Raw genomic sequence first — 25,453 nt, forward strand, 5'->3', positions numbered from 1 at the left:
GGACAGTTCTAGAGCTGTGGCTTCAGACAAACATGGGTTTTGTCTTGTCTTTACCACTTACTAGCTCTAAGATCCTGGGGAAATTATTTCATTTTTCCAAACCAGCTTTCTCATCTGAAAGAAGAATACTACTCACTGCTTTTTGACGTCATCAGAATTAATAAGACAATGCATACGGTGGACCTAAAAAAATGCCTGCTCCCAAATCAGCAATCAATTCAAAGTAGCTAGTTTTGTTTTTGTTATGTAGATCTGTATTCAGCAACACTACCCACCTCCACGCAGAGATATCAAATGAAAATTATATGCAAACATTTAAGATAGACTTATAGTTGGGGCACCTGGGTGGCCACAGCCAGTTAAGCATCCAACTCTGGATTTCAGCTCAGGTCATAGTCTCATGGTTTGTGAGACTGTGCTGCGTTAGGCTCTGCACTGGCAGCACAGAGCCTGCTTGAGATTCTCTCTCTCTTTTTCTCTCTGCCCCTCCCCTGCTTGTGTTCTCTCTCTCTCAAATAAATAAATAAACATTTTTTTAAAAATACACTTATAGTAGTCCAGAATAAGAGTAAATAACAGAAGGAAGGGAAAAATTATAGCAAATAAACAAAAATAATATAAAAATAGTATAAAAGTTTGGGGTCTTTTCAAAGCAGAGCAAGCTGGCCCACATTCTTCAATGGTCTTCAGTAGCATCGACAAAATGCATGATCTACTCACAGAGCCAAAGAAGACCCCAAGAAAAGCTGAGGAAGACAGAAAGTATGTGCTATATGTTAGCAAAAGACCATCAGTAAGAGCTAAAACTGAGAAACCAGAGTCCCTAAGTCTCTTTCATGAAGCATTACTCAGAGACGACTCACAAAGTGGAGCCAGTTAAGTATATTGACTAAGAGCTTCGCCTTGGACTGTTTCTTATCCCAGCTCTCACTGCCTCCAAGGCTTTGGGCAAGTTATTCAAATCACTGTGCATCAATTTCCTCATCTGCAAAGTGGGCATTAGTGACTACATATGGTTGTTGTGTATGTAGGCCTAAATATGAGGCTTAAACAAAAATGTCTGTGAAGCACTTAGTACAATGCTTGACACACAGTCATCACCCCATAAACATTAGCATTATTCATGCCTTCCTTCACTCTCTCAGTATATAGTTATTGAAAAATCCATCATTACTACTAGGCATTGGATTAAATAACATTGTATCAAATACCTCGCTTCTGGTCAAGGTAAAAGTCTATTATAAACTAAGCTACTTGATAAATAAAATTCAATTTTTGAACAGATCTTTATTATACAGTTCTATATTGACAACTTTTATCATGTATACAACTAATATTGGACCATTAAAATAAATAGGGGCTCTTGGGTGGCTCACCCAGGTAAGCGTCCGACTTTGGCTCGGGTCATGATCTCGCGGATCATGAATTGGGACCCTCTGTCAGGCTTTGTGCTGACAGCTCAGAGCCTAGAGTCTGCTTCAGATTCTGTGTCTCCCACCCACTCTCTCTCTTCCCCTCCCCTGCTCATGCTCTCTCTCTCCCTCTCTCTCAAAACTAAATAAAAACATTCTTTAAAAATTTTGTAATAAAATAAATAAAAGTTCCTGAACATTTATTAAATTCAAAGAACTGAAAAATAGCTAACACAAACCATGTAACAAGAACTATTCTTTTTTCTCTCTTTTAAAAAAATTTTTTAATGTTTATTTATTTTTGAGAGACAGATTGAGAGCGGAGGAGAGGCAGAGAGACAGGGAGACACGGAATCTGAAGCAGGCTCTAGGCTCCTCATTGTTAGCACAGAGCTGGACATGGGGCCTGACCCCCGGAACACAAGATCATGACCTGAGCCAAAGCCAGATGCTTAACCAATTGAGCCACCCAGGCACCCATAGCAAGAATTATTTAAAGCTTCACAGATACAGACCCTTTTATTCCCCATAACAACCCTATGAAGTAGCTACTGCAATTACTTCTATTTTATGGAGTTTTTTAAAACCAACAACTGAGGGGCACCTGGGTGACTCAGTCCATTGAGTGTCCAACCTCAGCTCAGGTCTTGATCTTGTGGTTCGTGAGTCTGAGCCCTGCGTCAGGCTCGCTGCTGTCAGCGCAGAGCCTGCTTGCGATCCTCTGTCTCCCTCTCTCTCTGCCCTTCCCCTGCTTGTGCTCTCTCTCTCAAAAATAAATAAAACATTTTTTAAAATTTTTAATAAATAAAAATTTAAAAATTAAACCAACAACTGAGGCACAGAGAAGTTAAGTAACTTCCTCCAAGGTCACACAGCTATTAGGTAGCAGACTAAGATTTAAACCCAGGAGAATATGGCTTCAGAGTCTGCGCTCTTAATCACTCTACTTTGCTACCAATTGGAGTGATGTCTACTAGAAAACTTTAAAAAGTCAGTATATGGGGCACATGGGTGGCTCAGTCGATTAAGTGTCTGACTTCAGCTCAGGTCATGATCCCACAGTTCATGAGTTCGAGGCCTGTGTTGGGCTCTGTGTTGACAGCTCAGAGCCTGGACCCTGCTTCAGATTCTGTGTCTCCCTCCCTCTCTGCTCCTCCCCTGCTCATTCTTTGTCTCTCTCTTCCTCTCTCTCAAAAATAAACATTAAAAAATGAAATGAAATGAAATGAAATGAAATGAAATGAAATGAAATGAAAAATTAAAAGTCAGCATAAAGTACTTATGAGCCTGAAGCTCGTATCTCTTTCCTTCTCCCTGCCCCCAATTTGGTCCTCTTCATCTTTCCCCCTCCCTCTAGATGTTCCCTTTATTGACATGCTCTTTTCACAGACATCTAAATAGAACACAAAATATACATTGAATGTTCATAAACATATTTTAATAATCCACTTTTCCGAGAATAAAAAAAAAATCCTTACTCTGATTTATTTCAGAAGTGTAAAGAAAACAGTAGTCGAGACCAAAAATTTCACTATTGGTTAAGAACTTAAAACTCCTGTGTTATTCCCCTAATGCTGACAAGGGAACTTCCTTTTGTATGATTTAAAAATTCTACCAGTCCAAGTTCATCTAGATCTTAGCACATCCATCTTCAAAGAGCATTACTTATGAAAAGAGAAGTGTTATGTAACTTAATTGATATTTCTTAACTGCTTTGAAAATAGACAGTGTTAAGCATTATTCTCATGTACTTAAGAGTTATGAGATTATCTTATGATGAAATGCATAGGTAACAAAAATGCTCTAAGAAACTCTTTTGAAAGTAATCAGTTGACACTAATTTCTAATAGTGAACTATTCTCTTTATTATAAAATGAGCATTTCTTGTCAGTGTATACCTATTACTAATCCATGTTAAATGAACTCAGGAAGCCAATACTTTTTGGTTGGTGCTTGCTATCATGAAGAAATAACTTATGTGCAAGTTGAGGACAATGAAGAACTCGAACACAGTCCTGGCTGTGTGGATGAATAACCTAACATCCAAAGTTGGAGTTCTCATTCTAAGTCCTCAAGATTACTTATTTAGCAAGACAATTAAGGGCTACAAGTGAGAGAACAGCTAAATCTCTAGCACTAGTTGGAAAAACAATTACTGAGTGAAAAGATTCACTAACAGTGTGACAATGGAAAAGAGGGGGCTGGAGTTTGGGGCAGTCGGGGAGGGCTGACAAAGCAGAAACGCAGATATAATAAGGAAGTGGGAGGAAAATATTTTTTTAAAAGGCACAGCAAAGATAATGAAAGCTAGGACACAGCAAAGATAATGAAAGCTAGGACACAGCAAAGATAATGAAAGCTAGGACACAGGAAAGCCCCAACACAGCCACCTTCTCCTCCTCCACTCTGCTATTTATAGCAGAAAATGCCTCAACCCTAAACAAGGATTGGATTAAGCCACATTCCTGTCAAGAGGATAACTTCCCTGTCTCAAGACCCCTTAATCACATCTGCAAAGTGTCTTGCCATATAAGCCAACACATTCATAGGCTCTGGAGATTAGGACATGGATATCTCTGGAGGATTAACTATTCTGCCTTCCACCCCGTACTGGGTGACTTTCAGCTGTTTTTCATATTCCCTTGGGGGAAATTTTTATTTTAACTATAAGAGTACCACAACGTGAATTATCATTAATAATGAATGAAATAGGGGCGCCTGGGTGGCTCAGTCAGTTAAGCGTCCAACTTTGGCTCAAGTCATGATCTCACAGTTTGTGGGTTCAAGCCCCACATCAGGCTCTGTGCTGATAGCTCAGAGCCTGGAGCCTGCTTCAGATTCTGTGTCTCCCTCTCTCTCTCTGCCCCTCCCCTGCTCATGCTCTGTCTCTGTCTCAAAAATAAATAGAAACATTAAAAAAAATTATAAAAAAATAATAATAAGTGAAATGAAAAAATTTAGTAAACAATTCTTACCAGTTTCCAATGAAACGAGGGTCATTCTGATCAAGGTTAACAGGATTTCTGGGATCGACATAAAACCCAATAAGAAGTCCACCTAATAAATATCCCACTGCAGGACCAAGTGCTCCCATGACATACATGATGGCTGAGAAGACAGAAGGGGAAACATGAAATACAGCAACGTGTTATTTAAATTTCAAGAGCTGTCTAATTTCAGTCATTCCATTTATATGTCACAGTTAAACCCAGTTAACAGCATCCAAAAACAAAGAACTTTAGAGATTGTGCCTCTATTTATATTTGGGTTTCAAATCATGCCCTTTATTTAGTTGCTGCCTGTTGTCCTTTTAGAACATCAGAATCATCTGGCCAGCTTTTCGGTTGCTTTTGTTTGGTTTTTTTAATATAAGTGCTCGGGCCCCACTAAATTTAAATTTCTGAAAGTGCTAGTTAATGAGCAGTCACTGGATAACCAAAAGAAGATGAAACGTAGTGTCAAGATTAAAAAATAAATAAATAAAAATAAATAAATACAAGGTCATTTCAAGATAAGAAGGAAAAATAAGTAGATGTCACTTGTCACAGCTGGAAGATTCTAACAGAACGAGTGAACCAAGGCCAGATTCTGCCATGAAGCTGGATTTAATTGAATTGGCAAAGGTGCTCAAGCCCCCTCAAATCATGAATATTTTTCAAACCACCACTTTAGAATCAAAGAAGAGCTTCCAATGCATTTGGTTTATTGTTAATTGAGGAACCTTAAAGATTCATAAATCTCGTTAAATGGCATGAGTGAGAAGGTCCAAATGGATAGCAGGAACCCACAGCTGAATGAAAAAATAACTTTTTAAAGCACATGACCAAAACAGGAGGGGAAGGGGTTCTGTCAGTAGATCAGAAAGGTTTTCATTCTATCCAGAAAACAATTTGGCCATCAAAATGGGCTTAGAGCAAAACGTAACAATAATTTAGGGGTGCCTGGGTGGCTCAGTCGGTTGAGTGTCTGACTTCGGCTCAGGTCATGATCTCACAGTTGACGAGTTCAAGCCCCGCAACGGGCTCTGTGCTGACAGCTTGGAGCCTGGAGCCTGCTTCACATTCTGTGTCTCCCTCGCTCTCTGCCCCTTCCCTGCCCATGCTCTGTCTCTCTCTGTCTCAAAAACAAATAAACATTAGAAAAAAATAACAATAAATTCACTGTCATGCCTTTATATTGTTTTGACTGCTGTGATTTCAAATAAAAAAATAATTTTGTCAATTTTTAAATTTTGAGGTAGGATATGAAATTCCTTGAAAATCGTAGAAAAATCTAGCCACACATTCCAAACCCATTTTTTTTTCCTGCTAAAATTTAGTTATTTGGGGAGAAATCTATAAACACTTTTAAGATACTCTTGGGTGCAAGGCATGATAAACTCAGGTGTTGAGGCGCCTGGGTGGCTCATTGGTTAAGCGTCCAACTTTGGCTCAGGTCATGATTTCACGGTTCTTGAGTTCAAGCCATGTGTCAGGCTCTGTGCTGACAGTTCAGAGCCTGGAGCCTGCTTCAGATTCTGTATCTCCCTCTCTCCTCTCTCTCTCTCTCTCTCTCCCTCTGCCCCTCCCCTGCTCATTCTCTCTCTCTCTCTCTCTCTAGAATAAACCTCAAAAAAAAAAAAAAACCCTCAGGTGTTACATATTTCTCATTTCTGTTGCCATCATGAATTTAAGCTACTGAATAAATAACTAGTTTTCCATACCCTTTAAATAACACCATATTGGGGTGGCTCAGTTGGTCAAGCATCCAACTTCAGCTCAGGTCATGATCTCACAGTTCATGAGTTCAAGCCCCAAGTTGGGCTCTGTGCTCATAGCTCAGAGTCTGGAGTTCAGATTCTGTGCCTCCCTCTCTCTCTGCCCCATCCCCACTCATGCTCTGTCTCTCTCTGTCTTAAAAATAAATAAAACATTAAAAAAATAAGAAATAAAAAAATAAATAGCACCATATTTACCAAAAAGAAAATTTGACTAATCAGACTAGCTCCACCTTACTTTATCACCTGCACCTAAATAAACTTTGAATAAACTTGTACCTCCTGTTACTTATCACTACAGACAGTAATTTAACACCTGCTCCCATTTTTCACACTATTTCATAAGAGAAAGTGCCGTGTTTATTTTACAGAATCGTCTGCTTGTAACAAAAGACATTAGGTGCTTCGACTTCTCCATCTGTGTTTGGAAATGGAGAATGGAAGCACAGCCACAAGTAACTGGTATTCCTTTGGAAGCATGCTTTTAATAAAACAAAATTAGAATTTTGATAAATATCTTGTTAACCTGTTTATAGCCTGAAACAGAACTCAAGAATAAAAAATGCCTTTTCAGTTTTACCCATATGCATATGAAGATAAAATTTATGTTTACACCTCCAGGCAGATCAGCACCATTTACAACTTAAAACTGTAATGAGGCCAAAATGTGACATGAATCATCTTCCCAAAATAGTTCTTCTGGCATGAAAGAGACTGTCTTACAAACACAGACAGGGAAAAGGGTATTTCCGCCATCCTGTTTATGCCTGGGGCACTTGAGTACAGCATCTCGGAATGCCAAGCAGCACGGTGCAGGATGTGTGCTGGCAAGACCTCGCAATTACATGGCGAATGGAACACCAATTAAATAACGTCTCCAAAAAAACTTAACTACTCTTTAACTTCTCTTAAATTTTTGTTTATTTTTGAGAGAGAGAGAGAGAGAGAGAGAGAGAGAGTGCACGCACGCACAAACACACACACACACACACACACACACACACACACGCGCGCGCGGGGGGGGGGGGGGGGAAGGGGCAGAGAGAGAGAAAGACACAGAATCCGAAGCAGCCTCCAGGCTCTCAACTGTCGGCACAGAGCCCAACGTGGGGCTCGAACTCACGAACCGTGAGATCATGACCCGAGCCGAAGTCGGAGGCTTAACCGACTGAGCCACCCGGGAGCCCAAACTTAACTACTTTTTCAAATACAGATAAAACTTTTTAAAATTCAGCTATGTAATCAGAAAAAGTTTATTTGTAATATCTAGCAAACATTTAGGCCAACTGAATCATTCACACTAACATATATACACACATATATCTATATAATTGTATTACATATTATGCTCTCTATAATAGTGTCGTGACTATACTATATATCTATAAATCAATAAATATATAACACTATAGATAGAGATAGAGATATATAATAACTCGTTGACATGGTCCTATTTTGTAAATAAATCCTTCTGGCCACTGAGCTAACATTTATTAATTGATTAACCAGTAGAACTCATTCAGAGCTTATTAGAGGGGCAAATTGTTGACACAAATTTGTATCACTCACCCTCCCAGTCAAAAATTCTCAATCGCCACCCACCCACCAACCACCACTGCTTGAAGAAAGTCCAAACTGCTCTGGAGTTCAAGGGTGGGACGAGTTGGCCTCCTCCTGCCATTTTACTCTTCAAACCTACTGACTGCACTCAGAGCTCCAGGCAGACTGACTCTCAGACAGACCTGGGCAGAGCCACCTCTCTTCCCTTGAAGACCCACCGTGCCCCCCCAGGCTTCCCTGTCTGTCTGAATCCTACCTGTTCTTCAAGGCCTAACCAAGTCCAGTACTGCCTGTCCTCCCCTGAGTGGTCTCTGTCTCCTCAGAGACCTCCTCCTCTGTCTATTCCAGTGGCCTCCACACTTTTTCATCAGCCATCTCTATTGATAAGAGTTTTTAAACATTTACCACAGGGGTGCCTGGGTGACTAAGTGGGTTAAGCGCCAGACTCTAGATTTCAGTTCAGCTCATCACCTCACAGTTCGTGAGATCGAGACCTGTGTCAGGTGGGCTCTATGCTGACAGCATGGAACGCGCTTGGGATTCTCTCTCTCCCTCTCTCTCTCTCTGCCTCTCCCCTGCTTGTGCTCTCTCTCTCTCTCTCTCTCTCAAAATAAATAAATAAACATTTTTTAAAAAGCTTCAAAAATGAACTATTGGGACCTCATCAAAATAAAAAGCTTCTGCACAGCAAAGGAAACAATCAGCAAAATTAAAAGGCAACAAATGGAATGGGAGAAGATTTTTGCAAACGATATATCAGATAAAGGGTTAGTATCCAAAATCTATATAGAACTTATCAAACTCAACACCCAAAAAACAAATAATCCAGTGAAGAAATGGGCAAAAGACATGAATAGACACTTCTCCAAAGAAGACATCCAGATGGCCAACCAACACATGAAAAAATGCTCAACTTCACTCATCATCAGGGAAATACAAATCAAAACCACACTGAGATACCACCTCACACCTGTCAGAATGGCTAACATTAACAACTCAGGCAACAACAGATGTTGGTGAGGATGAGGAGAAAGAGGATCTCTTTTGCACTGTTGGTGGCAATGCAAGCTGGTGCAGCCACTCTGGAAAACAGTATGGAGGTTCCTCAAAAAATTAAAAATAGAATTACCCTACAACCCAGTGATTGCACTACTAGGCATTTATCCAAGGGATACAGGTGTGCTGTTTCGAAGGAGCACACACATCCCAATGTTTATAGCAGAGGTATCAACAATAGCCAAAGTATGGAAAGAACCCAAATGTCCAACGACTGATGAATGGATAAAGAAGATGTGGTATATATATACAATGGAGTATTACTCGGCAATCAAAAAGAATGAAATCTTGCCATTTGCAACTACGTGGATGGAACCAGAGGGTATTACGCTAAGTAAAATTAGTCAGAGAAAGACAAAAATCATATCACTTCACTCATAGGAGGACTTTAAGAGACAAAACCGATGAACATAAGGGAAGGGAAACAAAAACAATATAAAAACAGGGAGGGGGACAGAACAGAAGAGACTCATAAATATGGAGAACAAACTGAGGGTTACGGGAGGGGTTGTGGGAGGGGGGATGGGTTAAACGGGTAAGGGGCATTAAGGGATCTACACCTGAAATCACTGTTGTACTGTATGCTAACTAACTTGGATGTAAGTCCAATAAATTAATTAAAAAAAAAAAACCTTTAAACATTTACCCACAGTGTACTTTTCTGTATAAGCAACGTGTACATCAGCCTCTCTCTCATAGCTTGCACCTGATATATCAGTAAACCCCGCTGGTTCTACCATCACATCACATACAACACGCAGCCTCTTCCCCATGCCTCTACCTTGGCCCAAGCCACCAACGTCACTCATCTGGAAAATGGCTCCAGGCCTTCCAGCTGGTGGTATTCCTGCTACTCTCTTCCTCCCTACAATGAATTTTCAACACAGCAGCCCTAACAATCCTTCAGAAACATAAGGCAGGTCATGTCACTTCTTTGCTCACACCCTCCAGTGGCTTCCCATCGTGCTGGCAAGAAAAGCCAAAATCCTTTTATATGGCTGCAAGGACCTGCCCACACCTTTGCACCACCCCCTATGATCTCTCTGCTCCATCTCCTATCCTTTCCCTTGTTCACTCAGCTCCAGTCAAACTGACCTCTCTCTTCACCCTCCAGGCACATTCCCACCTGAGGGTGTTAGCGCTTGGACTGTGCGTGCCTGTGTGCACGTGTGTAAGTGTGTGCAGGTGTCTCTTTCCCAGAGAGCCACACGGTACATTCCCTTACTTCCCCCAAATAGGAATTCAAATAGTTCCTTCCCACCAAGGCCTTGCTTGGCCATCCTATCTAAAACTTTAAAAACCTTTTCCCCAATGCTTCCCACCCTCTCTCTGCTTTATTTTTCTCCTTAGCATACGTTGGCACCCAATACACTCTACATTTCCTTTGTTCATCTTGTTTATCACCTGTCCTCCCCGTCTAGAACATAAGATCCAGAAGGGCAGGGATCTTGCCAGTGGTATTCACTGACAAAAGTAGTGTAGGAGGCATGAAACTCATTTCGCTCCCATTATTCATTACCTTTCCCACTCCCAGTGAACGCTCTGCTGTTATTAACAACAGTAGATATCAGGGATAAGAGCCTTCTTCAGCATACATCAGCTCTTGAGATATCAGCTAGTCACTGTCGGGTTGATAGTTCCATGTTTTTGTCTGTGTTTCATCAGATGTGATGATACTGTATTGGTTTTCTCTCCCGATGAGGAGCTTATACTGGGAGTACAGGCTATCCAGTGAACCAGCAATAGAAAGAACTACAAGTTCCAAGTTTCAAGAGTTGTCTAATTTCAGTCATATCGTATATTTATGTCACAGTTAACCCCAGCTAAGAGCATCCAAAAACAAAGAACTTTAGAGATTGTGCCTCTATTTATATTTGGGTTTCAAATCATGCCCTTTATTTAGCTGCTGCCTGTTGTCCTTTTAGAACATCAGAATCATCTGAAGAATTTTCTTCCTATACCCCAGTGGGCTGTATCACACCCCTCCTGGGTCGTACACAATTCAGCTTCATTTCCCTTTGGGAGAACCCTGGGCCATTCCGTTCATTTAAATTTGAGTATGCCTTGCTCTTAATTTCTACTTCTCTCTTCAAATGTTTATATCTTATCTTTTGAAGTAGCTCTTCATCCTTGAGAGCAGGAGCTGTATCGTGTACAGTACTGTGTGGTGGTTAAATCACAGACTCCAAACTCCCGGGTTCGAATCCCTGCTTCCATTATGCACATGAAGTGCTTAGCCTATGATAAACACTGAAGAAATATTAAGTTGTATTTTTATATGTTGAATGATCACCTATTCATCCTCTAACGAATATTATTAAATACTAAGTTTGTATAGGCCAAATACATATATTATTTAACGGAAGACACACTTTTCTTTATATTACCTTGATAAATTATCTTTTCTGGAATCATAACTTTTGATCCAGGAGTTAGTTTTGATAATGGGCTTGGCAGATGGGAATGGGGAAAGACAAGATCCGGACCTTTCTTTCTTCACACAAAGGTCAGTATAGGGTATCTTCCTGAAGCTGAGAATGTGCCTTGCTTGCCTGTGTCTATTACTCTTTTTAAATAACTTTTAGGGTTTTTTTCCTAATGATTACAAAATATAATATGAATTCCTTATGGAGAAAACTCTCAAGAACACACAAAATTTTTTTTCTAAATCACCAACAATCCATACTATCCAGATAATGATAGTAATAATACTAATAAATACTTTTTACTATTCATATACTGTATAAATTTTTTAAGTAGCTGGGATTATACAGTACTTATTATTGTATACTATGTTTTTTAGGGGTGCCAGAGTGGCTCAGTAGGATAAATGTCTGACTCTGGCTCAGGTCATGATCTCACGGTTCATGAGTTCAAGCTCCGCGTGGGACTCTGTCCTGAGAGCTCAGAGCCTGGAGTTTGCTTCAGATTCTGTGTCTCCCTCTCTCTTGGCCCCTCCCCTGCTATACTCTATCTGTCTCTCTCTCTCAAAAATAAACACTAAAAAGTATATGTTTTTTTTCACATAATATCTCAAACATTTCTTGTATCGATAAATATTCTTCTAAAACATTTGTCAGCTAAATGATGAGCCTTCGTGTGGCTATCACATACGTCCTTTAATAACCCCTCACTGGGGCGCCTGGGTGGCTCAGTCAGTTAAGCATCCGACTCTTGATTTCGGCTCAGATCATGATCTCACAGTTCGTGGGTTCTGCGCTGATAGCACAAAGCCTGCTTGGGATTTTCTCTCTCCCTCTTTGCCCCTCCCCCTCTCCCTCTCTCCCTCTCTCTCCCTCTCTCTCTCTCAAAAACAAATACACATTTTAAAAAATCTTTACAAAAATCCCTTACTGATGCCAGCTATTTGCTACCACAAATGTCTGATTGGGGGTATTCCTCTGAAGATTATCTCAACCCTTTGTTATTACCTATGCTCCACGGAACTAGACCCCAGCCTGAGGACTACAGCCCCCACCCCAAACCACCCTCAGCTGGGTGAGCTTTTGTGGAACTAAGAAGCCACTATTAAATGAAGTGGGCCTGAAAGGGCCCTTCAGCAGGGTGGGGCCAGTTCTTGGCCTCCATCCTGGACATCACGGCTGGTTTGACAAAGAAACGACTCTGGGGCAAGGCTGACCCACCAACAACTTGGTAACTGTCTCATCACCTGCTTCCGACCTGCTTCCTTCACTTCCTTTCCCCAAGCTGTTTACTTTTGGACATTCTATTGAAAACGTCCAATTGAAAATTGAAAATTCCATTTTAATTTTCTTCTTAAATTATTGTTTACCCTATTTTGTGATCATTTATGCTTTTTTACATTAAAGCACATTAACTTCTACTTTTAATCCCATTTACCTTCCTTAAATTATTTTTTACCCCATTTTGTGATCATTTATGCCTTTCGACATTAAAGCACATAACTTCCACTTTTAATCCCATTTACCTTCACATTTTTAACTTTTCTCCTGTAGATTTAACCTTTATTCTAATTTAATACCTCTTTTCACTTTTACATCATAAAATGTTTTAGCTGCTGCTTTTTCTGTACTTCTTAATGCATTTTAATCTTTTAAAAATATTTTTCTGGGAGCCTGGGTGGCTGTCGGTTGAGCATCCGACTCTTGATTTCACCTCAGATCATGATCTCAGGGTTTGTGAGATCGAGCCCCACCCACATCGGACTATGTGCTGACAGCACTGAGGCTGCTTTGGGAGTCTCTCTCTCCCCCCCTCGCTCTCTGCCCCTCCCCCACCCACGTGTGCATGTGCTCTCTCTCTCTCTCTCTCTCTCTCAAAATAAACATTTTAACAATAAATAAATAAATAAATATTTTTTTCAAGAATTTTAATTTAAAATTAAGTATCAATTTTTTTTTTTTTCAAATTATCTGTTGCCTTCTATTTCTCATACCTTATGTAACTTTGCTTATGTTTTTAGCCCTATTTATATTAGGCTAATTTTTTAGTTTTATAAACTGTCTTTATTTTAAACTTTGTTATACCCTTGATTTTTATGTTATATTTCATGTTTAGGGCTTTCTCTTTCCTTTTGTATCCTTTCAACAACATATTCTTTTAAGAGTCTTCGTTTATCTTAATCATCTCTTATGTTTTACTTATTTTGTGATCAGTTTTGGTAACAGTTCATTAGATGTTGGGCCTGGCCATTGCCCACACTGTCTCTGTAGTCCTGTTCAGCTGCCCTGCATGGCTTTTCCAGCCAGTTAAGGACAGCAGCCTGAGATTCAGGGTTAATTCTCCCCTGGGCTCAAGGCTTTACCCATGGCATATCTGATTAGCTGGACCCCATGACTGCTGTCGCCCATGATCCAATAATGACAAAATGTGAGTTCTAAATCCCAGGTCTCTGATAAATAAGCACTGACTCTAAGACAAGCCAGGCCCACAGAGTGAAACAAACAAGCCAGAGTGTTCTTCTCATTCAGGTCCAGTCTGGCCTAGGGAGGGTCCCATGGGTTGACCTTCCCAATGGCTACCCGGGAGAGAGAAAAGGCATAAGTGGACCCTGCAAAATTCACCTGTACTGATTTCACCCCTTGTTAAAGCCTACGTCTCCATCTCTGGCAGACTTAAAAGACACTCCTCCTTCCTCATCACAAAAGCACAACTTGACTGCATTGGTATTATCCCAAATAGGATTGTTCTGTGGGGTCAGCAGCAACCAGGGGAACAGCTCTCTGAACTCTACAGAGTCTATGTTGGGTAACTTAACCTGCTCCTGAGTCACAAGAAATGATTCCAGAGCTACTAATAGTGACCAGCCAGCCATGAGCCTTGCTGGACTTGGGAAACTGAGGGCCCAATCAAAATCAGCAAAGACTCTAGTATCACAAATCCCTACAGTTACCTCCTTCCTAGCCTCAACCCCCAATGGTGAGTAGGGCTCCACATTGCCAGATCAGAGGTCACTCAGTCACCCATGTGCTCTGTGATGCCAGGCCCTAGGACAAGGAAGGGGCCTCGAAAAGTTCAATAAGATTGTTCCAGAAGAGGAACAGGTAAAACCAGCTATGATTCAAGGCTCAGTGAATAAGTGTGCCAAGTAGCAGCAATAGGCCAGGGACCGGGGCAGAGGAATGACTCACACTATAACTAGCTGAGGAGGGAGAATAGATAAGCCTTTCTGGAAAGATGACTTTTAACATAAGCCTGCAAAAATGGGCAAAAGAGGACACTAGACGCTGAGGGTCCCATAGGGGCAAAAGCACACGAGTCTGGAAGCATACGGCCTGTCCAGGGAGTCGCAAGTGGTTGTGCCCCTGGAGGTACAACTGCCTCAGAGGAGAGTGACCATCGCTGCCTCTGTGCTAGTCCCATCCGGGGGTCTCGGTGCCCAGCTGTGTGCAGGCTGCCCAGTCACTGTTCTCTGAGGACGGTGAGGAGGGACGGCAGCATAGAGCATCAGCTTCCCCATCAGTGTCATCGGTGACACTGAGAGATGGTTTTGCTGTCGCTTTCCACACAGCAGTAGAGGAGCAAGTCACTTCCACTGTGCGACTGAGGTCAGGCCTGACATGGAGAACAGGAAGTCAGAGCACTGGTCCTTGGGGTCTCCTGAGCACGTGATTGTCTCCCCTCACTCTCCCTCCCCCCTTCCTTCTGCATTAGTCACTGGAATGCAGCCTGAAGTCTCAGCCACCATGTTACATCCAAAGGCCTCTCCTTCCACCTCATCCCTGCTGTCCCTAGCTCTTGGGAGAATAAAAATCTCCCCTTCTCATTCATTCTCTTCATTTATGGGCAGAATTCAACTGGATAGATATCTTTCCTTTCTGTCTGTTCAGTTTCTATGCCCCCCTCTTTTGGCAAACGCTATTCTGTTTTTCTTTAGGAACCATGGACCCTCCATTGCACAGTCTCAATGACCTCCATGATTCACTGGTAGACAGATGACCAGTGCAGGCCAATCAGACGCTCTTCTCCCAGACACCAGGTGGCTCACTCCCTTACTTCTTCCAGATCTATATTCGAGTATCATTCTTCAGAGAAGCTATAGTTCACCACATATCTAAACACGGCGCCCCCCACCTCCCCTGCCCCATTACTCTTTATCACCTTGCCCTGCTGGGGTTTTCATTATGGCCAATACCACCATGTGGCATTACATTTGACCACTTGCTTATTCTCTGTCTCTCCCACTGGAATGTTGGTTCCATGAGAACAAGAGCCACTTTTTTCATTGATACCTTATCAATGCCTGAGCAGCGCTGACCTTAAGCACTAATGAATATTGTTGAACAAGAAGGGATGAAGGCATGGACTTCTAATCTTGAGTGAAGTAACAAAAGCAATCAAAGTGGATTTGTCCTTGCAACACTGCCTTGAAGAATCATCCATTGGTTCCTGTTCCCTAGACCCCTGGGCCTGCCCTGTCCTTGTGAGCCATCCCTACTCACCTTCCCCAGAACATCCTTGGTTTGACAGAGCTGGCTCCTGTGGTTTACAGCCACAGAGCCTTGACACCTACCTCCAAAACACCTCCAGGCCTGACCCTTACTTCTGCCAGGCTCTCTGAGGTCACCACCCTCCCCAGCTGGGTTCCCCCAGTTCTCAGAGTTTCATTGCAACTGGCCTGGATGTGCTGCGCCCTCATTTGAACTTGGTTCTCATTAATCAGCCTCTGCTCTCTGTTGCTGCCCACTTCCCACTTTTCGCCGCTCACTGTCCACCACTTCTCCACATTCCCTCTGGCACAGGACCCACTTTCTCAGCTGCCCTCCATAGCCAGTAAATGCTGCCAAGAGCCGATGATGACAGGGGTTTGGGTTACAAGCATAATTTAGGCTCAGTCCCAGGAGCTGGGATTTACCCAGAATGGTCCCACAGCAAAATGTACTGCACGCATGCCTATTAAACCCGGTCTGGGACATAGTGATAGGAGGTCACCCTTTTGAATACGTTTGGTGGCATAGCTGTTGCAGACAGGAAGACGACGTGAGAAGCAATCCACACTTCACTGTTGTATCACAGCAATGACACCAACTCGCATTTGACTTGCACAATGTCTTGAAAACTAGCCAAGGTACTTCACAGCACCAGCGCACCATGTTTAAAGAAAATATTCCCTTGCTCGCTCCTTCCACTTACAAGCACAGGCAGATAAGAGACCTCTGATCTCAGTTATATGTAGCAGCAATTTGTCTTGTCTTAAGTGATTCAGTTATTGTGACACAGGCCTGACAGTAAAAGAACAGCTGCCACAGCAGTCAGGGAATAGTCTATCACTTTGCTAAAACATCCAGAGAGCATCTTAGGTCACAAATGAGAAGGGAAAAGGGTTAGGCAGATTCAGAGTGTTTTTTCCTCACTACCATAGCAAGCAAGGGTTGGTTTAAGTTCACTATCTTCCTTTAGAAATATTTTCAAAGTCGTTCATTTCTAAAATGGAACACGCTTAATTTTTTTTTTTTTTAATTTTAATTAAAGGGGTGCCTAGGTGGCTCAGTTGGTTAAGCATCTGGCTTCAGCTTAGGTCATGATCTTGCAGTTCATGGGTTCGAGCCCTGCATCAGGCTCTGTGCTGACAGCTCAGAGCCTGGAGCCTGCTTTGGATTCCGTGTCTCCTTCTCTCTCTGCTCCTCCCTTGCTCTGTCTCTCTCTCTCTTTCTCTCTCTCTCTCTCTCTCTCTCTCAAAAATAAACATTAAAAAAATTTTTTAAGGGAACACCCAAGTGCGTATTGAAGGAGCCATTTACACTTAATTAACATCTGGGGCATGGTGGGTGTTTAATGTGCTATAGCTTTAAAACATCAAATTGGGCACCTATGAGTGACCACTATCTATAAACTCAGTCCAGTCCTTAGGAGGGACCATGAGGACAGCTACTATGAAAGCATTAAAAAAAATTATGTTGGGGTGCCTGGGTGGCTCATTTGGTTAGCATCCGACTTCAGCTCAAATCATGATCTCACTGTTCCCGAGTTTGAGCCCCGTGTCGGGCTCTGTGCTGATAGCTCAGAGTCTGGGGCCTGTTTTAGATTCTGTGTCTCCCTCTCTCTTGCTGCCCCTCCTCTGCTCATGCTCTGACTCTCTCTTTCAAAAATAAATACAACATTACAAATTGTTTTAATCATGTCAATTTTTTTAAATTATATTTTGAGGCAAAAAGAGTTTTATTAAGAGTTAAAAATGGATTCCTTTAGAACACAAACTGAAAACGCATAACAGGATAATCAAAATACTAAATGAACCCATGAGAAACTAATTTGACTAGTTATCAAAGCAATAGAAGTTGCAAACAATGAGATACCACTCTACTAAAATAAACTAAAAAGACGGAAAGTGCTCAGTGCAGACACAAGTCAGTGAATTCATTATTCCCATCCATTGCTGGCACAGAGTTACAACTGGAATAAGCTTTGGACAGCAATTCACCATATCTATCATGAGGACATTTATCATTGTGTTTTGTAGACAGAAAAATAGAAACAGTAAAAATAGTAACTAACTACATTTTGATTCATAATGCAGCTATTGACTTTAATGTTGACAAAGTTTTTATCCCTTAAGGATATACTTATTTTTTTTTAATTTTTTTTTAACATCTATTTATTTTTGAGACAGAGAGAGACAGAGCATGAATGGGGAAGTGTCAGAGAGAGAGAGAGGGAGACACAGAATCTGAAACAGGCTCCAGGCTCTGAGCTGTCAGCACTGAGCCTGACGCGGGGCTTGAACTCACGGACCACGAGATCATGACCTGAGCCGAAGTCGGACGCTTAACCGACTGAGACACCCAGGCGCCCCTATACTTATTTTTAAAATGTAAGTGAATATGAAGAACACAAAATTTTGTTAACCATGTGATCATAATTATGTAAAAAAAACATACATTTAAAAAAAATTTTTATGTTTATTTATTTTTGAGAGAGACAGAGAGACAGAGCGTGAGCAGGGCAGGTACAGAGAGAGTGGGAGACAGAATCTGAAGCAGGCTCCAGACTCTGAGCTGTCAGCACAGAGCCTGACAGGGGGCAAGATTCGAACCCACGAACCATGAGATCATGACCTGAGCCGAAGTCGGATGTTTAACCAACTGAGTCTCCCAGGAGCCCCCCAAAAAACATACATTTTAAGACAAGACTGTTTACAGAAAAGCTACTAGAACCAATAAGTGGATTTAACAAGGTTGCATGATACAAGATTAATATTTTAAAAATCAATTAAATTTCTATGTACAAGTAACAGTCAGAAATAAATACCATTTATAAAAGAATCACAAAATAAAATGCTTAGAAATAAACCTGACAAAATATAAGAAACACCTATACACTTAAAATTGTAAAACACTGCCAAAAAAATTAAAGACGATCTAAACAAATGGAGAGATATGCCCTGTTTCTGGGTGAAAAAAAAACAATATTGCTAAGATATCAAGTTTCCCAAAAAGAATCAATAAATTCAATCCAATTCCACTCAAAATCCCTACAGGCTTTTTTGTAGAATTGACAAACTGATTCTAAAAGTCAAAGAACATATGGAAATGCAAAAGACATAGATCAGCCAAAACAATTTTGCAAAAGAGCAAAGTTAGAAAACTAAAACTATCTGATTTCAAGACTTATAAAGATGCTGTAATCAACACAATGTAGTGCTGGTTTAAAGGTGGACACATAGGGGCACCTGGGTGGCTCAGTTGGTTAAGCGTCCAACTTCAGCTCAGGTCATGATCTCATGGTTCATGAGTTTGAGCCATGCATCGGGCTCTATGCTGACAGCCCAGAGCCTGGAGCCTGCATCAGATTCTGTGTCTCCTTCTCTCTCTTTCTCTCTCTCTCTCTCTCTCTCTCTCTCTCTCTTTCTGTCTGCCCCTCCCCCACTCGTGCTCTGTCTCTCTCTCTCTCTCTCAAGAAAAAAAGGTAAAAAACAATAATAATAAAGGTAGACAAGTAGATCTGTGGAATAAAAAAGAAAGTCAATAAATAAATAACTAAATAAATATTAAAAAGAAAGTCCAAAAATTAATTAATAAATTAAAAATAAAAAAGAAAGCCCTCAGTGGAATAAAAAAAAACAAAACTAATTAATTAACTAATTAATTTAATAAATAAAAATTAAAAAGAAAGTCCAGAAACAGACCCACACATGTGTAAGAACAAGTGACTTTTGACAAAAGTATAAAGATAATTCAATGAAAAAAGGAGTTTTTTCAACAAATGGTGAAATCCATTAGATATCCATATATCCATGTAAAACCTAAAACTATGAACCTAGGAGAAAACAATCAGGTAAACTATTCTCCAACAGATACTTTACCCAAGAAGATATATGGATGGCAAATGAGCACATGAGAGATGGTTAGCGTCATTAGTCATTTGGGAAGTGCAAATTAAAACCACAATAAGGTATCACCAAACCTGCTGTGCAAATGGTTAAAATTAAAAAGACACATTATACCGGTTATTGGTGAGGATGTGACACAACTAGAACTTTTCGACACTGCTGATGTGGAATATGATATGTTACAGCCACTTTGGAAAACAATTTGATAGTGTCTGAAGGAGTTAAACAAATGTCTATCATACAATTCAGCCATTTCGCTTCCAGGTACTTTCACAAGAGAAATGAAAGTATATGTCCATACGAAGGGTTATTTACAAAGGGGCGCCTGGATGGCTCAATTGGTTGAATGTTGGATTCTTGATGTCGTTTCAGATCACGATCTCACGGTTCATGAGATTGAGCCCTGCATTGGGCTCTGTGTTGACAGGGCCAAGCCTGCTTGGGATTTTTTCTCTCCCTCTCTCAAATAATAAATAAACATTTAAAAAAATTTAAAGGGTTATGTGCAAATATTCCTGGCAGCTTTATCTGCAGTAGCAAAAAACTGGAAACAACCAAAATGTCCATCAAGAGACAAACGCATAAACAAATTGTGGTGTAGTCATACAATGGAATACTATTTAGCGTTACAAAGAAATGAACTACTGATACATGCTAAAACATGGATAAACCTCCAAACAATTATGCTCAGTGAGAGAAAGCAGACATAAAAGAGTATATACTGTATGGTTCAATTTATAAAATTCTAAAAAATGCAAACTTATCTAAAGTAATAAAAAAAACAGTCCATGGTGACCTGGGGGGTGGGAGGGGACCAGGCAGAAGGGAGGGATTACAAAGAGGCTCAAAGAAGATTTGGTGATGTTGGATATGTTCACAGTTTTGATTGTGATGATGATTTCATGGTGGGGTGGGTGTCAGACCTTATCAAATCATATACTTTAATTATATGCAGTTTGTTTTATGTTAATTTTACCTCAGGATAAAAACTCTAAAATTGAGTTCTGGTGATGGTTGCATAATTCTATAAATTTACTAAAATTCAGTGAATCATACACTTCAAATGGGTTAAATTTATGGTATGTGAATTATACAACAAGAAGCCATAAGAAAGACTAGAATTGAACATATCCCCTATCGAAAGTTGTTAGCTTGGGGTAGTGAAATTACAATGGGTTTTTGGTGTTTTCTTTGTAACTCTCCATATTTTCAGGTTTTTCAAACATAGAGTTTAATAAGCAAAAAAAAAAAAAAAATTAACATACCTTTCGGAATTAGTACTTTTATCTCTTTCAGCTACTAATGGCCAGCCATCAAATATATCATCTCTGTGCAAACTTATGATGAATATAGTTTTTTTTTTAATTTTTTTAACCTTTATTTATTTTTGAGACAGAGAGAGACAGAGCATGAATGGGGGAGGGGCAGAGAGAGAGGGAGACACAGAATCGGAAGCAGGCTCCAGGCTCTGAGCCACCAGCCCAGAGCCCGACGCGGGGCTCGAACTCACGGACCACGAGATCGTGACCTGAGCCGAAGTCAGACGCTTAACCGACTGAGCCACCCAGGCGCCCTGAATATAGATTTTTTAACTTGAAGTAAGTCTTTACAGGTTAATAAACTTGTTTTATTTGTTCTTGTATCTCTGTTCACCTCCCAGAGGCACCAAACACATAGTGAGCTCTCAGCAAACGTCCAGCAAGCAAATACACAGTACTTATAAAGTAATACTTCAACTTTTCTTAAGATTGATCTGCCCAATACGTCATGATGACTCCTCCCAGCCTAAATTATAATAAAGTAGGGGTTGACAAAAGACTCACTAAATTCAGTAAAATTTTATTGGATCACAGCGACGTACATTTATTGACATATTTGTGTGACTACTTTTATCACAGCAGCAGAGTTAAGAGTAGTTGCTATAGAGACAGTATGGTCCTTAGACTAAAATATTTACCACAACAAGCCCTTTAGGTGAGAACAAGTCTGCCGACCCTTGTGATAAATAATGACCCTTGTAATAAATAATTACTGCATATTTACTCTGTTTCAAGTATCAGCTGAATGTTGGCTTATTCACTATGTCTTTTAATTTTTATTGCTTAGGTTGTTATAATTATCTAAGCTATGGATATAACTCACAGAGGTATGGGTGGGTTTTTGTTTAAATGAATATCTGGAAAAGCCACTTCTCAATAAATGTTTTATTTTTAACAAGTTATCTATGTAGATTAAAAATTATAAATGTAAAAGTAAGGATTATTTGTATAAAAATTCACTTTTAAAGTCAATTTTTCTGGAGTTGGCAATTTCTCAAGGATTCCATTGATAAGAGTACATCCCCAAGTAATATTTTAGTAGAAGTATAATTCACTGAGAAGTAAAATGATATCATAACTATTGTTTATTGACAATCTTTCATAAACTACACCAGGTACTTTATATCTTTTGTAAATCTTTTTTGCTTTCTGGAAAAAGAATATTGTCATTCCCAATTTACAGATGAGAAAGCTATGTCCCTAAGAAGTTAAGGAGATCAGCAATTAGTAAGTGATAGAACCAAAATTAGAACTTGGGTCTATCTAAGACCAAAGCCTATCCTTTTTCCATTTATGGGCACAAGTCTCTAAAATATTTTTTTGTAAAGGCAGTAAAAGTTTAATTGTAAGAAGTATATAGGTCTCTACTACTGAAGAAATTAATCCCTTAAGAGCTGAAAATCTCAAAATATTTTTGGAATTGTTAGTAGCAGCAGCCTTAAAAGCATTCTAAATGAAAGAGAAGCTCACTATTTATATTTCCATCTCTAGTCTCATCACTAATTGACTGCCATACGGATGGCAGAGAAATGTACATTAAAAGAAAAATACATTCCAAATATGTTGTATGACATTTACTTCAATAATTACAGTGAAGACCCAGAAGAGGGTACCAGCTGTGAAGAGCAGATTACATTTGTCTCCTGGGAAGGGTAAATCACTGCCAGGAAGCACTTTCCAGGTAAACAGGCACAGGTATGACACCACTCTAGTTTGCTTTCCAGGCACTCAAAGAAGCATGATTCCCATAGGAAAGATCCAAGTCTAAAGTAACACTTAGGCACACGTGAAATAATGTCTTGTGCAAATGTTCCCACAGTCCATGGCATCATCATGGTCATCTATTGGATTTTACAGGTATTTGAGTGATATAAATGTTTTAGGGCACCTTTAATATTATCCCCCTATTTCCCCATCAATACACAGGCATTAGTTCTGGTACAGGAAGACTGTTCCACTAGGGCTCATTGCAAAGCTTATTCATGTATTTAAGGAAGTGTTAACGGTCAAGTCTACAGTCACTGACAGCAGAACAATTCCTAAAAGATAACACTGGGCATTTATTACATGGATGATACCTTTATATGTATCTCTCAGTTATTAACAGCAACTTTATCAGGCAGGCACTATTATTTTCCTAATTTAGGGCATTTTCCTTTGTAATCACCTCACTGATGAAAGAATACAATCAAGTCATCTGAATTAAAAATAATCCCCAGTTCTTTGTTATCTAACAATAACAAAGACAACTTATAAACACAAGCAGCTTTACCAAGTTAATGCTGAAACATTCTATGTTTCTTCTATCACACAACATTTAGAGTAGTAGAATAAATTCTCATTTGGAAAATTAATCTATGGTCTACTTTTATATGAAAGAAATACGGCAAATAACCGACCTAATATCAAACATTTCGTTTTAAAATACAAAGTAATTACTTAGGTGTGCCTGGGTGGCTCCATTGGTTGAGCATCCAACTCCTGATTTCAGCTCAGGTCATGATCTTGCAGTCGTGGGTTTGAGTCCCACATCAAGCTCTGCACTGACAGTGTGGAGCCTGCTTGGGATTCTTTTTCCCTCTCTCTTGCTCCTCCCCCGCTGACTCTCTCTCTCTCTCTCTCAAAATAATAAAATAAAATAAAATAAAATAAAATAAAATAAAATAAAATAAAATAAAATAAAATAAAATAAAATAAAATAAAATGTGATGCCCAGTGTCCTGAGGGGAATTATGATTCAACTCCATATCTGAATGTCTCATAAGTACACTGGCTTCAGCATTAGATGTCTGTGTAGTTCTCAATCAGGGACTGACACAATACTTAATCCTGCTAGACACACTTCCTCATCTATAAATAGGGGACCATAATTTATCTACTTCTGAGAGTTATTGAGGGGATAAATGAGATAATGCACATAAAACCCTTAACACTTACTAAGTGCTCAGTCAATGTCAGCTATAACAATTATCATTATTACTCCTATTATTATATCTAACTTCACTGTTAAAATCATGATTCGGAGACAATATAGGATTTTAATCTTCAGAGCCATGTGGTGATGTTCTACTCAGTATTATTTTAGCATTATGTGTATTTTATTGTTTCCAAAGTCTTCCCATATCTTGTGATCAGATAATCAGAATATTCCGTTACTCAAAATACCTTATTCCCTAATCATTAATCAATCAGTTATTGTAACTAAGTACCATAGTTACTTAATGAAATCATACTATATGAAATAACTCGTGCAAAATATTAAAGTGATAAAAAGGGTCGTGCCCCTTCCTAAAAAGTTTATGGGGAACTCTTTCTTGAGAAACAAAACAAACAAAAAAAAAAAACGATTGACAACATAAGACATCTCTGTTAAGTGCTAAATTGTGATTCCGTAAGAAGAGCTCTGAGAAAAGGAGAGAAATGGGAGAAGAAAACTAATACTTTTAAGTGGTTTCTCTGTGCTTTTTAAACACAATAGCTAATTCTCCCAACAGAATACCTGAAAGATAAATTAGTTCCCACTTTACAAAAGGACTCTGACCTTTAAAATGTTAAGGAATATACCTAAGTCATAAAACCAGTAAAGCGAAGATTCAAGGCCAAGTCTTTCTGACTCCAGTCCAAACACTTACACTACAGCACATGGCCTCTCATGTGATTTAAATGGGCCACAAATTAAATCTCACTCTACACCCAACAAATGTCAAAATGAAACCGTTAAAAAAAAAAAAAAATCAAACCATCATTAGTGTTCTCCCAGAAGAAATATATGAATTTATACATCAGCCAAATAATACCTAAGAAACCTCAGTAGTAAGTCTTAAGCTTTAAAATGAAAACCCTGGGGCACCTACAACTTCGGCTCAGGTCATGATCTCAAGATTCATGGGTTCAAGCTCCACGTTGGGCTTTGCTCTGACAGCACAGAGACTGCTTTGAATTCTGCCCCCCGCTCATGCTTGCTCTCTCTTTCCAAAATAAATAAACATTAAAAATTTTTTAAAATAAAAAACAAAATGAAATGAAATGAAAATCCTGAATTGTCATTGGAGCTATTATGATTTTCGGAGCAAAGTTACCTTCGAGGTGTTTTCATGAATTTACTATGTTAAATTTTCAAATTTACTCACACACTTTATCAAGTTCTCAAGGACATTTCTAGAGTAATCTCATCACTTAGAGAGCATTAATTCTGAGACCTGACTAGAGATAATATAGCTATTATGTAATATTTAATAGTTCAAAATGAGAAGTTAATATACTTCTAAAAATACCAAAGAAACTAGTATATAAAAATGTCAACTGTGATCCTCAAAAATTGCTTTGAGTTCTAATTCTCTCATACTCTTTTTTAAGGCTTCTTCATTTTTTATCAGGGATGGCCTGAATAAATAACATCATTTGATATGTGGCAACTCTTTTTTATATTTTAGCCCATTCTCAATGATTTCACTATCTTTTAAACCCCATGACCCATCCAATCTGTCAATTTTCAACTACTTTCAGGAAGTTTCACCAATAGGCAAACATGGCAAAGGAA

General features: G+C 39.6%; 1 protein-coding gene across 4 annotated transcripts in view; it reads right to left on the reverse strand.

Moving 5' to 3' along the window:
• Positions 1 to 25,453, reverse strand: part of SLCO5A1 (solute carrier organic anion transporter family member 5A1) — a 299,230-nt gene that overhangs the window by 80,851 nt on the left and 192,926 nt on the right. For all 4 annotated transcript variants that reach the window (XR_009253722.1, XR_009253721.1, XM_058699780.1 and 1 more), the window contains exon 3: positions 4,388 to 4,520. Coding sequence is in view for 2 of the 4 variants with exons in the window: in XM_058699780.1 (XP_058555763.1) it covers positions 4,388 to 4,520 (133 nt within the window). In the remaining 2 variants the exon portion in view is untranslated. The remainder of the gene's footprint in view (positions 1 to 4,387; positions 4,521 to 25,453) is intronic.

This window comes from Neofelis nebulosa, chromosome 14 (assembly GCF_028018385.1).
Source record: "Neofelis nebulosa isolate mNeoNeb1 chromosome 14, mNeoNeb1.pri, whole genome shotgun sequence".
In the NCBI taxonomy this organism is placed as follows: domain Eukaryota; kingdom Metazoa; phylum Chordata; class Mammalia; order Carnivora; family Felidae; genus Neofelis; species Neofelis nebulosa.